We start from the raw sequence: 15561 nt of genomic DNA, 5'->3' as shown, positions 1-15561 counted from the left end.
ATTCTGCTCCTCTACTCCTCCCTCATGAGACCCCACCTGGAGTACTGTGTTCCGCTCTGGGGCCTTGAACATAAGAAGGACATGGACCTGTTGGAGTAGGTCCAGAGAAGGGCCACAAAGATGCTCAGAAGGCTGGAGCACCTCTCCTATGGAGACAGGCTGAGAGAGTTTGGGCTACTCAGCCTGGAGAAGAGAAGGCTCTGGGGAGACCTTAAAGCAGACTTCTAGTACCTGAATGGGGACTACAAGAAAACTGGAGACGGACGTTTTACAAGGACGTGTAGTGATAGGACAATGGTAGTCAATGGTGCGGAGTCTAGTTGGAGGCCAGTATCTAGTGGAGTGCCTCAGGGGTCAGTACTGGGACCAGTATTATTCAATATATTCATTAACAATTTAGATGAGGGAATAGAGTGCACTATCAGCAAGTTTGCTGATGACACTAAGCTGGGAGGAGTGGCTGACACGCCAGAAGGCTGTGCTGCCATCCAGTGGGACCTGGACAGGCTGGAGAGTTGGGCGGGGAATAACCTAATGAAATTTAACAAGGGAAAGTGTAGAGTCCTGCATCTGGGCAGGAACAACCCCAGGTTCCAGTACAGGTTGGGAAATTACATATTAGAAAGCAGTGCAGGGGAAAGGGACCTGGGGGTCCTGGTGGACAACAGGATGACCATGAGCCAGCACTGTGCTCTTGTGGCCAGGAAGGCCAATGGCATCCTGGGGTGTATTAGAAGGGGGGTGGTTAGTAGATCAAGAGAGGTCCTCCTTCCCCTCTACTCTGCCCTGGTGAGACCACATCTGGAATATTGTGTCCAGTTCTGGGCCCCTCAGTTCAAGAAGGACAGGGAACTGCTGGAGAGGGTCCAGCATAGGGCAACAAAGATGATTAAGGGAGTGGAGCACCTCCCTTATGAGGAAAGGCTGAGGGAGCTGGGTCTCTTCAGTTTGGAGGAGACTGAGGGGTGACCTTATTAATGTTTATAAATATATAAAGAGTGAGTGCCATGAGGATGGAGCCAGGCTCTTCTCGTTGGCAAACAATGATAGGACAAGGGGTAATGGGATCAAACTGGAACACAAGAGGTTCCACTTCAATTTGAGAAAAAACTTCTTCTCAGTAAGGGTGACAGAGCACTGGAACAGGCTGCCCAGGGGGGTTGTGGAGTCTCCTTCTCTGGAGACATTCAAGACCCACTTGGACATGTTCCTGTGCGACCTCACCTAGGCGTTCCTGCTCCAGCAGGGGCATTGGACTAGATGATCTTTTGAGGTCCCTTCCAATCCCAAACATACTGTGATACTGTGATACTGTGACAAGGGGTAATGGCTCTAAACCGAAAGAGGGTATATTTTGATTAGATATAAGGATATATTCTTCACCATGAGGGTGGTGAGGCACTGGAACAGGAAGTGTTCAAGGCCAGGCTGGATGAGGCTTTGAGCAACCTGGTCTAGTGAAAGGTGTCCCTGCCCATGGCAGGGGGGTTGGAAGTAAATGATCTTTAGTGTTCCTTCCAATCCAAACCATTCTATGATTCTATAATGCAAAAAATAATTGTTGATTTGTAATATGTAATAACGCATTTTTCTACTCTCTAAATGAGATGTCCTTGAGGGTTTCTTCTCTCGTTGTTACAGCTGGACTGTTTTTTATGGAGTGTTTGGTCAGTGTTAATGAGTATGGGTAATATTAAAATACTCAGATGTGGGCACATGCTAAGAGGAAGATTTTCATATCCAGTTCAGCATGCAAACACAACTTCCATAGAAGCTTTTCTGACAAATTCCACAGTGGAAAACAGATGGAGTTTATTAGAAGACATGTGCAAATGCTAAATGGTGGAGTGACTCGCCACCTCTGGGTGGAAGTGAGCAGAGGGTTAACATGAGCAGGAACTAAAGAGATGTGGGTAGATAGAATGGATTTTTATGTTTAGCTTTTACTCCCCTGCCAGTTGCCCTATGATGATATACGCCCTTTCACCCTTCTCAGAAGTTATGTTCCATCTGTATACTTTTACAGTGTCAAAACAGTTATAACTTACACCTATTTTCTGACCATTGCATCCCAGAGGTATAACTTTTGTTCCTATTCAGTTGCAGCTGAACCCAAGAGGGATTTTTTTTCTGTCATTTGTTAACCTTGAGGTTGTGTTGATCTGACATCCTGACTTTCACACGCAGTCAGAAACCTGGGAATAATTGTTAGTTTTCTTTGTGATGATCTGTGGTTAGAGAAAACCAAAATTAAATATGAGAAAAAAATGGAAGTCTATTGGCAGATGGTATAAAAATGTACTGACTTTGCCAAAGCTCAGCCAAAATAGATACCTTTGAAAATGCAGACAGAATTAACAATGTCAGGCATGGTGGTGTAAGGATGAGGTAACTTATCTATGCATTAGCTCAGAACTTCCTAATACTTTTATCTTTTCTCTAATCTGTTCTCTTTTATCCAGTAAAGTTTTGTTTATCCCTGATGAAACCAAACACAACCAGAAATCTATTTTTAACATAACTATTTGGGAATAGAGTGCCTTTGTAATACAGTATGACTTAAAACAATGAAGAAATCACACGGTCCTTACTTATTACCTTCAAAATAGCAAACTGCATTGCCTCCCCCGAGGGCTTTGTTTGTGATGTCTCCATCTTTTGGCACACATTACTACTGACAGCACAAAACAGGTCCAAATGCAATCTGTTACTGTTAATCCTAGAAGCTGTGTCCAGCTGGACTTTCAACTTTAAAATTTATAGAAGAAGATTCAGCTGAGATTTATTCTACCATTGTTAGTAGAATTAAAAAGCATATATATGCAGTGTATCTACAACTGAACAACTAGAGTGAAAGCTTTGCATTTGGGAAATTGAAGGGTACAATGCAGTATACTGTAGAAACCAGGAGAAAAATTAGATTTTGAGGAATCACTTTGAAAACTATATTTTATATTAAGATTGTCATAACAGCCAGACTTAGATTTTTATAATTCTGTTCACTTCCAAAACTCAAACTCTTTATTTTTGTTACTTATTCTTACTCTTGTGCTGGCCAAGATCAAACTAGCATGAGAAAAGCAGGGTGTTGCTTCTCCACTTATTCTGAAAGCCTTCCAGCATTTCATTAGTATTAGAGCAGCTGCAGTGTAACACTTGTTTTGACTTGTTGAACAAGTGAATTTGACTTGGAAGATATAGAGAAAAGTAAATTGAATGAATAACACATGTTTACCAATGAGACTTTCCACAAAACATTGGCTATTGAATGAGATAGCCGATTTTGTCCCATGTTTCAGTGGGAAGCAACAGGAAGGCATCCTGGGTAATCACGATGTCCAGAGCACCTGGGAGACCAGGCATGAGAGAGCTGAGCTCACTTATGCCTCTTTGGTTGAGATATTTCTTTAGATCTGTGCTTACAAAAGTTGCTGGTAGGAACTGTTACATGATTCCTGGGAATTCCTTCCTGCTGAGGGTGAATGCTGAAAGCTTTTCTCTACTAACTGAGGTCTAATTCTTAAAATATTTCATGAAAAGTATTTATTGTTTAATGTATTCATTTATATTCTACCACGCTTTTGTAACTTTTGTTATTTTCCTAGTTGCTGCCTATCAGTTGAATACATTGCCGGTACATTTTGAGGGGATCAGAAAGTAGAAATCACATAATTTTAAAGTCCACCTTAGTAATAATTTGGTGTTTCAAACTACTTTGACTTTTTCAAACGTATGTATTTTTAATTGGTAAGAATCTATCAGATCCTATTGAGTACAACAACAAAATCAAGAACTTGAAATTTTAGTAATACAACCGTTCTTTCCTGGTCATTCTCAAAAGATATAATACTAAATGCTTGGGTAAGATATATGAATATTATAACTTATTTTTTTTATGAAGTATGGGACATTGAAACACATTTCTTCTATGAAGGTTAAAGAAAGAAAACTAATATGTACTTGAAAAAAGTTCAGGCAATATATTATTATTTTTTAAAATTATGGTTTTCTTTTTTATTCCTACTCTATGTTCTGTTGCAGTTACTGAAGGTGTTTAATTGACTTTACTTTGACTGGAAATACTTTGCAGTTCATACAGTTCAGTAATTCTGTGCAATTAGGGAAGGAGTATTCTACCTTTAAAAGTCTGGATTCAACAAACAATAGACAATTTTTCATTTCTAGAAAGTGCCACTGACTGCACAGTATATCATCAAACATTTTCAAACTGTCTCTAATTTAGTTAAACAAAATAGCCGCATTTTGCTCTTTGATGTCAGTAACACACTGAAAATAAATGGTTTAGTGAAATAACTAAATTTACAGCACTGTAACTTGCTTCAGAATATGGCCTATCAAGATTTCTGCTTTGTGTTTTAATAAGAAGGTATATTTTATGTAAAAGCAATTTACATCATTCTTTCAAAACCACATCTGTAAACCTATAATTACTTTAAATACAACCAGTCTAATAATAATAAATACAGAGAAACTCAAATATACAGTACTGCAATAAAGCAGTTCTTAAGAAACAGAACTGTTGCCATGAAAAAAATAGTAAAGTTTCTGCACATGTGCCCTCTCTAATTAAGCAAAATTCTCACTGATTATGGAAATAGCTTTGCCTCAGTTGGAAAGGGATCAGAATTTGGATTAAGATTCTGACAATGAGTTTTGTGTCTGAGATAGGATATGTGTGGAATGTAATTTTGGGAACACCTATTTTCAAACCCTGCTGACATTTTTGGCTTAAGGGATCCTTATACGTCTGCTCTTTGGCTTTGAGTATGGGCTGATCCATTTTAACCAGGGATGAGAAGGTAAATTCTAAACATCCCCAAGACACATAAACAGACATGACTGAAACCTGTGTAATGTATTTTCCCACCTCAGCCTGGAGAAGGAGATGAAGAGGGAAATGAAGGGTTATTAAGACTAAATCACCCACTTTCCCTTACTACTGGCTACAGAACAGTTAGGGAGGCACCAGCCCTCCCTCGTTGTGCTAATGAAAATGGGTAAAATGAAATGCAGAAGACTTGGTACTAAAGGGAGAACAAGATAGTGGACATATAACTCGGAAGCTTTGTAGTTAAAACACTCAGCTGAATGATTATCTAGTAAATGCCCAATCTCAAATTAATTAAAAAAATCAGATGTGGGAACAAAAGCTCATTCTCATTTTGACTCCCAACTCCTGCACTTCTGTGCAGGGGCCCAGGATGTCCCACTGTTAATCAGCACCTGGCAGTTAGGATACAGTCAGCAGCAGCAGCAGCTGATAGGGATGGAAATGTCCTTTGGCTGAGCAAGAGCTATCTCTCAGTCTTATTCTCTGAAATGTAGATAAACTCCTCTGTTCTTCTTACTGGCTGGTGCAAGACATTTGACCCTTAACAAACAGAAGTGTCTCTCCACTGGGTGTATCAGGCAGCCATCTCTTCTGCCTGAAACAATCCTTTAAGGACAGGTGACTATTTTTATCAATGTGTAACTCAAAATAGATTTCATGAATCCAGATCAGGATTCTTACCATTCTATAAAACAGATAAAACCTGTTAAAGAAGTAGTGCTTAGACAAGTATTTACATTGTATGCTTTTTATTTTTTTTTAATATAAATTTGGGAAAATATTTTTTGACACAGAAGTACCTTAAAAATCCACTTGATTTGAAATGTTTTTTAGAAGACTGTTATCATCATTCAAGGGCCAATGGGCAGAATGAAAAGGCTGCCATGTACTTCAACAAATGATGAATTAGATTTTTTATTTTTAAGACTTCCAGAGTAAAAAAGTGTAAGATATACTTGCTGAGATAAACTTAAATTTTAAAATTGATGTTCATTTTCTACATTGTAAAAGCCCAAAGTTACAAAGCTTTAAAGAATATTTTTAAAATTTTTTATCTGGTCTCCTCAGCTGAGAATGATGTTGTGAGGAATGTGCTTCTTAATTGTTCTCTGATGCACTTAAAATATTTACCTAGCACAGCTGGTTTGTTTGTTGGTTGTTTTTTTTAATCCTTCATGCTGCTCTAGGATCACATCTTTTCTCCTATCCACATGCCATACAAAGCATTTGTTGCCTTATTTAGTAAAAAGTAAGTCACTTTGAATAGTCTAATCACGGAAGAGAGAATATGGTTCTAGATTTTGAATGCTGGAGAGAGGAGCAAGAATGAGGTAAACAGCTATTTGGTGTCTGTCTTTTCACAGTAGCACAATAGCTAATTCCTAGACCCTCTGACCTTTTAGTGTCCTGTAACAGAGTACTTGCATTAATCTGTTGCTTATCTGTCACCTACCACATTTGATATTTCCAGCCTCTGCTTTCAATTATCAGTCATTAGAGGCAGCACTGAGTAATTTCAGGAGAAAACGCCTGGAACCTTTGACCTGTTTTTGTCAGATAACCGCAAGTGTTCACTGTAGATAAACTATCATTTCATTATATTCAAGATGTAAACGAGTGTTGTTTGTAGTGTATCAGCTTACTGTAACCTTTATCACCTTGAAGTGATTAAAACTGACTGGTTTACTTAGTGCTTATACAAGGAATTCAGAGTCACACAGTGAAATGCAGTGAGATTAGTGTAAGTGGCCTCTCATACTTACATAGTCTATAAGATCCTCCGTTTTGCCTTGGCATGTATATTTAGTAGTTAAACAGTGACATCAAGTTGAACAGTGAGGTTTTTCTATTTGTGAATCCATTTGGGATCCTGGGATCTAACATTGTAAAATATCTTATTACAACTTATCTCTGCTTTGATCCCTAAAGAAGCTTTCACTTTCCCCGTGTCACCACATACCAACCTCTTCAGGAAAGGCAAAGCACATGTCACTGGGGAGGTAATCACTAAAGAAAGAGCACGTCTAATAGGCCCTCATGCACTATGACCTAAACTCATTGCTAGCACTTTTTTCATTTTTTTAAGCTCAGTCAACAATTAACCGGACATTTATAGCTGAATTGGTAAAATACCAATTACTTATTATATTGTCTATCCATATATGTGCTTTATATTTTTTTCCAGAAAACAAATCCTTTTGTTAATGAAAATTAGTACGTGGTATTTTCTTCTGGTGTAAAAGATGACCCTTTGCCAAAATATCTTTTTGGTGTAAATTTGTCTTCATTCTTCTTAGAGTTAGGCTTAGTGTTAATACAATATGAATGCTTCATTAGTTTGCCACATGGGTGGAAAATATCGTTCTTTCCTATCTTACACACAGGTGTCTGTGATATTCCCCTGAGCCATGATTTGTCTGATGTAACCATAGTGCTGAATATGTTAGTTTCAGGTGCTACAAAAATAACATTTTAAAAAGTTGATGCTAAGAATCCTGATCAATGAGAGCAAATGAAAAAAAAATTGTTGTAATAAGCATTGACCCAAAAATTCTAGCTCTTTTTGTTTAGAAAAACTATATTCCTCCAATGGTTAAAAATGGACTTCCTGATTTTCTGGTCAACTGATTTTTAGATGCTGTCATCAGTCCCACAGAGATGTATTTTGGCTGATGAACTGAGCAGAACTGGAATGACATGAGAATGCTCCGGAAGAACTGAGTACTTAAAAATCTTAACCTGTATTTTTTGGGCTGCCAGTGTTGAAAAACTCTTGCATGTGAAACAAAAATTGGAGACACGGTGCCCCCTACACTTCATGCCATTTCAGTAGGACAAAGGACCTGAGAGATACTCTACTGAGCATTCACAGTCTTCCCTAACAAGGCATATGTTAGATGCAGAAGGGATCAAGATTTGTGTATTGTTTTCAGTATTAAAATACTCACTATTATTAAATAACTTTTTGCTTTTATAACTTGGCTATCATTCCAGCCATGAGTCATTATTGCAACATCACCGTCACTGCTTTTTTTACAGTCTGCTGTATGACGCAAGATCTTGTCTGAATTTGTTAAAATTGTTTTTGTGTTTTGTACTTTGGCTGACAGAAATTGGCAGTTTGAGATTCTGGCTTCATTGTGGAGAGCAGGAGCTCCCTGGACTGAGGTTTTCCATGGCGGTCGGTGCCTGTGTGCTGTACCCTCCGTCTCTGCAGGCCCTCGCTGCTCCCGGGTCTTGGTCTGTGTGTACACACTGTCTCAGCCCAAGGGCATTTTGAACTTGTGTCCCTTTCAGACGGCAGTGGTGACTCTTCTTTGAGCATACACGGAAACACAAATTAGTACTCTCTGTGTGAGCTGTAATAATTATTTTTGGGCCCATCAGGAAGCATCGATCAGTATTCGTTCAGCAGTTGAGTGGTCCTGAGAGAACTCTACGGATGCTATCACAGGGTATTGTGCAGGTTTCTGTCAATACTATAGCATAGAGGAAGAGAACCGATGTTTCCGAATTAATGTTATTAATTAGAAGGTACTTGTAAAAAAATAGACAAAATGAAGACTCAAACCCAAATAAAAATGAAAGAGAAGTTCCATCATTTAAACGTTTTATTCAGCATTTAATTCTCCAATACTTACTCGTAGTGAGTAGTGCTTAGTTAGCCATGCGTGCTAGTAAATGCTTTTGAATAAATACCAACCTGAGACATCAGAAAGGATTTTTGCATTAAGTTTGACTTTAAAACATTTTTCATTTGAAGGTTCTTGACATATCTGCTCCACGTAAGCTTCAAAATGCTCAGTTATAACCTTAGAAACTTGTAGCAGACTCTGCACTACAAAAAAATCCTCCTTCGTTCAGTGTATTTGCATACGTCCATCTCTGCCAAGTTTTCTCTGAAATGAAAGGCTTTATGTGGACATGAAAAAAAAAAAAAAAAAAGCAAACAAACTCCAAACCTCCAGTCAGATCTCTGTATATATCTCAGAGTTCAGAATTGAGCAGTGGAGTTGCTAAACAGCCTGTATCCTGTTTCTCTTCAGTAGCAGCCCATTCATCTTCAGGTACAGAGCAGCCAGTTTACATGCTTCTGCCTCTTTTCTGCATTTTCTCTGCATGTACTTTTTCTATGTAGTGTATGATAACAAACCCAAGTAAGCTAAATACACACTTAAGCCAAGTAAACCTCACAGTTAGGAGACAATTTTCCTTTTGTCAGCCAGGAGAAAGTTCATTTTCACTGAAGATTAAATGTTCCTATAGCCTATATATTTTATTTAGGTGGTTCTTAAGACAACATAGATTTGTACATTAAAAATATGCAAGCAAAACCAAGGATAGTTTAGATTTTTGGAAGTGTGAAAGAGAAGTACACTGTAAGGGTCTAGCTACATGGCCACAGGTGACTTAACTAGTAACTATTGCTCTGAAAATAATGTAAATACTTTTCTTTCAATAGCTCTTACTTTAATACGTGTGTAACTATAACCTTCTATGGCAAATCCAAAATGTATTTTTTTTCTTTTAGTGCATTTCCATTTTGCCAGACCACATATGTATTGTAATAATACACACATGAAGGTTTATATAAAAAAAATATATATTTATACACACAAACACATGCACATTGTGTATGTAGACAAAATTGCTTGGGTGTATGCATAGACAGGAGCATATAAGTATAAATATATATTATAATAATATACACATTTTATTATTTATACATGTAACATTTGGTAATCTAAATAAGAGTGGGGGTTATAGGAGGGTGCATTTAGTAGAGCTGGCTGAAGCCATAAATGTTCATCTGGTTATCCAAACTGAATCCCAGTTCTGAGTGTTTTAGGCTTCGTCCACCACCAGTAAAACCAAGCACCTATCTTGTGAGACAGGCAGAGCTTCTCCGGGAGTGAGAAGTTCTCTCTCCTCACAGACCACAGCTTCTTCTCAGATCAGTGATACAGTACACTCTGTGACGCTGGAAACCATGGGTCATTTTCCTTTCCACATGTGTTAAATCTGAAGTATTGATCCCATGAAATGGTTATCAACTAGTACAGTGTCCTGTAGGTTCCCTTGCCACATCAAAACACATATTCCATTGCAAAAGTCACTTATAACTCAGGGTCACAAAGGCAGCAGACAGTGGAATTAGCCCCAAATCAGTTATAGACTCAAATAAACTAAAATCCTCTGTTTACTCCTCCTTAAAATTCTGTGCAATCCTGAATGAATCGACTGTGAGGTTAGCTATTTTATTTTAAATTCTGGCAGTGTCAGAAGCAGTGGGAGCTGCCCCTGCCCACCCGCAGCAGGTTTGAGGGGACTTTTCATGCCAGGATTGGTGCTCCCTTTGCGTCAGGGTGCCAGGAGCACTCAGCCCTGATTCATGACTCCTTCTTCTGACCACTGGCAAGATGATGCTTATGCCATTAGAGTACAACCAACCTGTGTTAATTTATATTATGTAACTGCTTCTTAAATATATAGTAGTTGGAGTGCACTTTACTTCAGGATTTATTACATTAAGTGGAAATGAGCAGCATTCCTCTCATCTGCCTGGTTCTTAGCAGCAATTAGTGTTTTCCGAGTCATCTATGCCTCTGACATTACTCCTGCTGCGCTTATGACTAAACCCAAGTCCTAAATCCTTTTGCAGCTTTTAGTTTGTCCATATTTCTAGTTACTTTACAACGTGCCCTCTTTCAGCTCTTTTTTTGATATTCTTTCCACTCCAGCTTCTGGAATTTGTATAAAAGCCACTGAGGGTTTTTTCTTTTGAACTGAAGACACTGGGCTGGTGGAATTTCCTTTAACTGGAAATATGTCTGGGCTTGTGGTTTTATTATTTGCACAGTTTTATATTGTCCTGTTTGTTTACTCCCAAGCACAGTGAACACTCCATTAATCATGGGAAATGGGCATTCATTTCACCTCTTTAATTTACAGTCAACTCTTTTTCTCACAGTTGAAAGGGACAAGGACTTCTCCCACCAACGAAGGCACTACAAAGAGTTTCGCTTTGACCTTACTCAAATCCCACTCGGAGAGGCAGTGACAGCAGCTGAATTCCGGATATACAAAGATCGAAGCAACAGCCGCTTTGAGAATGAAACAATTCAGATTAGCGTATATCAGATCATCAAGGAGTATCCAAACAGGTACCCTGTTTGTACAAACACATCACATGTCAAATAACGTCTTGTGTTTCTATCTTAAGTCGGGAGACAATAACTAATCATAACCATACCCTCGGCAAGGCATCATTGCTATCACTGTGGCTTGTGCAGTATTAATTCCTAGGCAATGACAACTAATACTGTTCAAGAATGAGACTTACCTTCAAAGTAGTTTATTCCAGGTTTATGGAGAGTCACGTGTCCAATCTCACCAAATAATCTGCCCATGCACAGAGGGGGTGAGGGTTCATGTTCTCAGTGAGCAAATGGTGGAGCTGTAAACACAGTCTAAGCATCTGGATTTAGGAAATACACCATTTGCTGACACTGAGGTACTACCCGCCAAAATTCATTTAGCTCCTTAAAGGCAGATAGATTATTCAACTTTGTTTACTTTTGAAGCAGCATGGCTTTTTGCATGTGTTTTAATATTCTGCAGAATGTAATTAAAGAATAAAGTCATGCACCAATTTTAAGATGACATATACACACTTAACACATGCTGCTCATCATAACTGAGAATTAAAACAAATATGACGTTATGCATGGGCAAATCTCTGAATCTAAGTTTGGAGAGCTCTGTGCATGACATATTTCCAAGAGTCTTCAAGACCTGTGTAAATGATCAGATTTCACCAGGCAAAGTAGCTAAATACCTGAAAATTCGTGTTAAAAACTACTAGCAATTCCAAGATGCTTCTGAAAAAAATCTACATACGCAAAAAATTGGGGTTTGGAACTAAATTAGTTTATGTCTTTTCTCAGAAAAGTGGGGAAGTTTTGTTTTGAGATAAAAAAAAAAAAAAATGCTCACTCATCTTGGAACAGAGAAAACATTTATAACCTGAGCATGTTTATCAAAAGCAAGGAAGATGGCAAACTAAACTTGCAGAGTATTCTGGAAGAAAAAAAATACCACTTAGGTCAAGGCCTGGGCCAGAGTTCAAATCTCTTTTCTGCCAACAGAAGCTTGAGCTTGTACCTTCCAGGTGAGATCTGTGGACATCAAGTTATAAAATTTTGATGGCTATAAACAGGGAGTTATTTTATATCAATGGAGCAGAACCAGCAGGAGGGAAAGCACTCGTCCTTCCAGAATATCTTCTGCTTTCCTGGTTAATCTGGGCAAGAACAAAACAAGCGTGGGATTTTTTTTTAACCTCTTTATTCAGCTTGAAAAAATTCTTTTGACGTAGGTACAAAAAGAAACTTCTTGGAGGAAGGAATGAAATGGAAAGGAACCAAACATCTTTTTAAAGAGCACAAGTCAAAGCTAGGGCAATGAAAGCTCTTCACCTGTAAACTCAACAGATTTTTTTATTTTGCTTTGGGCTCCAGACTTCATTAGTGTTATTCTTGATTTTGTCACCTCAGGTTTGTCCTACATAGGTAAATGAGATGTTAGGTGCAAAATTTGCAGAAGCTGCAATTGCAGAATGTGAAGGTGAGAGAACTGTGAGGTTGCTGAGGCACTGGAACAGGCTGCCCAGAGAAGCTGTGGATGCCCCATCCCTGGAAGTGTTCAAGGCCAGGTTGGATGGGGCTTTGAGCAACCTGATTTAGTGGAAGGTGTCTCTGCCTATGGCAGGGGGGTTGGAACTAGATTGTTTTTAACGTCCTTTCCAACCCAAACCATTCTATGATTCTATAATATCCCACACTCCTTACTAGTGCCATAATACAGCAAAACTGGTGGGTTTGACCCTGCTCCTCCACCCTGCTTTGCTTTGAACAGGAGATATGAGTGTCTGACAGGCCTCTGCAATCCCCAAAGCAGCCCTGATGTGCTTTCAGGCAAGGAGTGATCAGAGTTTATGGTTTCTGAGTTGCAGACTAGGGATTATGTTGTAGTCTGGGACATTTTTCTGTCTCTGTGGTAGCATGGCTGCTGAAGTGCGTGTGTATTGAATTTGCTGAGAGTTTACTGAAATGACAGTCTTTGAGATTGGAGATTTCTATTTGTTCTAAGTAAGCGTGTAAACACATCCCATGGCAGGGCAAACTTTCCTACACAGCCCTGCCAAGGTACTCCTACCCAGATCTTTTCTCATGACGAAAGTAATATAGTCCAACAGGCCAAATCCTTGTTCATTATCTGGTGGCAGCTAGCCACTAATTTACCTAAACCCCAAGGATTCTTCCTGCATTAGGGAATCCTCGAGTGGCATTAAGATACTAAAGCAGCTTTCTGGAATGAGGAGAGAGGTGAAGCAGCATTATGGGGATGGCCTGTTACACAGTAATCGTGATTTGATCCACTCGAAAACTTTGCTGGGTTTCTAGGAACATATAGATGGTTTATTCCACCTTTACTTCCTTAAGTGACCCAGGAGATCTGGAGCTTCTTAGATGTTCTGCCTGCAGCCTCTTTGCTGAAATTCTGGACTATGGTAGCATTTCTGCTGTAGACAATTGGCAGTTTGGGACCAGACTGAGATCACTAAGCTTTAACAGCCCCCATAAAGGTAAAGATAATCAGCTGTATTCTGCCTGAATGTATTCACTGTTGCATTTCAGGCTATTTACGACATAATACCTTACTTTTTTATTGTGTGTTGTAGACTATTTTTTAAATAGAAATATTTTTTTTAAATTAGAGCCAAAATTTGCAGCTGTTTTTCATTTTAAGTATGATTTTTTTTTTCCTTTTCACAGAATAAAGGAGAATTTTAAAATTAATGTTGTCAGAAATGTAATGAGAAATTTGAGTGAATGACACCAGCTAATGGGGGAATCCTGATCCCAGAGCTCCTACTGCCTTCTCAAGGGTCATGTTTTCACTCTATGTTTACATAAATTGTGAAAAATTTAGTGTGTGGGGTTTTTTTTCTTTTTTTTTTTCTTTTTTTTTTTTTTCTGACAAATACTTTGAATTTCTTTAGTAAATTGCTGTTATTTGGGCTAAATCATTACCATTGGTCCAGAGACATTTTCTCTATTCTACTATGTGTTCTTGAGTATCAGTTCTAGTTTTCCAACAGCTAATTTTTGCTTCATTTGCTGAGTTAAGTGGTAAGAACAACCTACCTCTTTGAATCTATTGCCTTAGTCAGATCACTGTGCTTGTAGGAAGGCAGAGAAGAAGATTGACATATCAATGCCAAGGCACCTTGGTGTGAGTTTCTACTGCAGTACAAAATAATAAAGTCTCATGGATGAGAGATCCACAGGGGAAATTTGTCCTATTTAGAGATTTCTGTACTGTACCATTGGTAGTGCCCTGTTCTGATTTGGCATATGAGACATTATATATCCTGACTTTTGAGAACATTTTGTACCAGTCACAGCGAAGTCTGGAGCTAAGAGAAACTATATGGGAAAACAATTATGTATTCCAGGAGGAGACAAGACAAATGTGAAATTATAGTACTGTGATATTTTAATATTTTATAATCCAAACAATTTTACAGTTTTCTATTACATTTGCTGAATGATACAAGAAATATTTATAAATAAACATCTTAAAGACTGTCACATTCAGAATGAAACCTTTTAGCTTTTTAAAGTTTTAATAAAACTGCTTATTTAAAAAAAAAAAAAGTTGTCATTTAAGACTCCAGAGAGTACTATTTATAAGCTTGTGGCACATTGTTAATTTGTTCAGTGCTAGCATAACAGGTCAGGCTCTTCTGAATTGTAACATTATTTTCATGTTAGCTCCAGAGGGAGTATGTATATTTTCTCCTTGTGTGGTCATTAGCACAGTTCTACTAGAATGGAAGTGATAAAAACCCGACAAAAGATTATGCTTTAACAGAAGGAAAAAAAGGTGACGTGAAAGAATACCCTTTATTTTTTTAAACTCTCCTTTACAATTTCTGAGGTCTTTAACCTGTTTCTGCAGATATTTCTCACAAGTGAGTAAACATTTGCTTGTCGTAGCCCATTTGCACTTATTTTCCTGAGTATTGAACCACCACAGTTTCAAGTGCTACATGAGATGTTTTTTCAGTGTCAGACCTTTCAGGTGCACTTACAGTGTTTAGTCTAGATAGGACAGTAACTTCCTATGATGTCGTTGTGATTAAGCAACATAAGAATAGAATGACAGGACCATCATAATTTTAAATTCGCTTTTTATACACAAAGCCTATTATTTCTGTCTCTTACCTCTTCAGGCATATATTCATGCTGTCTGTAAGGTGACAATATGATTCCCAGCTCTGTGTAAGCCAAGCCTGTCTTTAGTTGACTTGGACTGTCAGAATAGAGAATAAATTTTTTTTCATGTATATTATTGTTTTGATTACTATTTATGGCAAAAAAGAAATAGATTTCTGTAACTATAAATTTAGGTTTAAAAGGCTAAATGTTGAGAACAGTTTTAAACAATGCATGCTGCCTTGTAGAAACATGTGAAACAAAGTTAAGGAGAGTTTAGCATCTTGTGTATAGTGTGGTCACTGTAGTAAACTATTTGTAATACAGATGTGGTTCTGGAAGCAATTGTGTCAAGAGATATGTGAAAACAGAACAAGTAAGTGATCCATGCTAAACATTTAGTTACATGATTATACTAACTCCCCT

General features: G+C 38.1%; 1 protein-coding gene across 2 annotated transcripts in view; it reads left to right on the top strand.

Moving 5' to 3' along the window:
• BMP5 (bone morphogenetic protein 5) overlaps positions 1-15561 on the top strand; it is a gene marked incomplete at its 3' end in the record, with an annotated part of 56629 nt that overhangs the window by 14255 nt on the left and 26813 nt on the right. For both annotated transcript variants that reach the window (XM_080342020.1, XM_080342019.1), the window contains exon 2: positions 10824-11016. In XM_080342020.1, coding sequence (XP_080198146.1) covers positions 10824-11016 — 193 coding nt within the window. The remainder of the gene's footprint in view (positions 1-10823; positions 11017-15561) is intronic.

This window comes from Nesoenas mayeri (genome assembly GCF_963082525.1).
Source record: "Nesoenas mayeri genome assembly, chromosome: 3".
NCBI lineage: Eukaryota > Metazoa > Chordata > Aves > Columbiformes > Columbidae > Nesoenas > Nesoenas mayeri.
The sequence above is the reverse complement of the archived record's forward strand: the minus strand, read 5'-3'. Positions and strand labels throughout refer to the sequence as shown.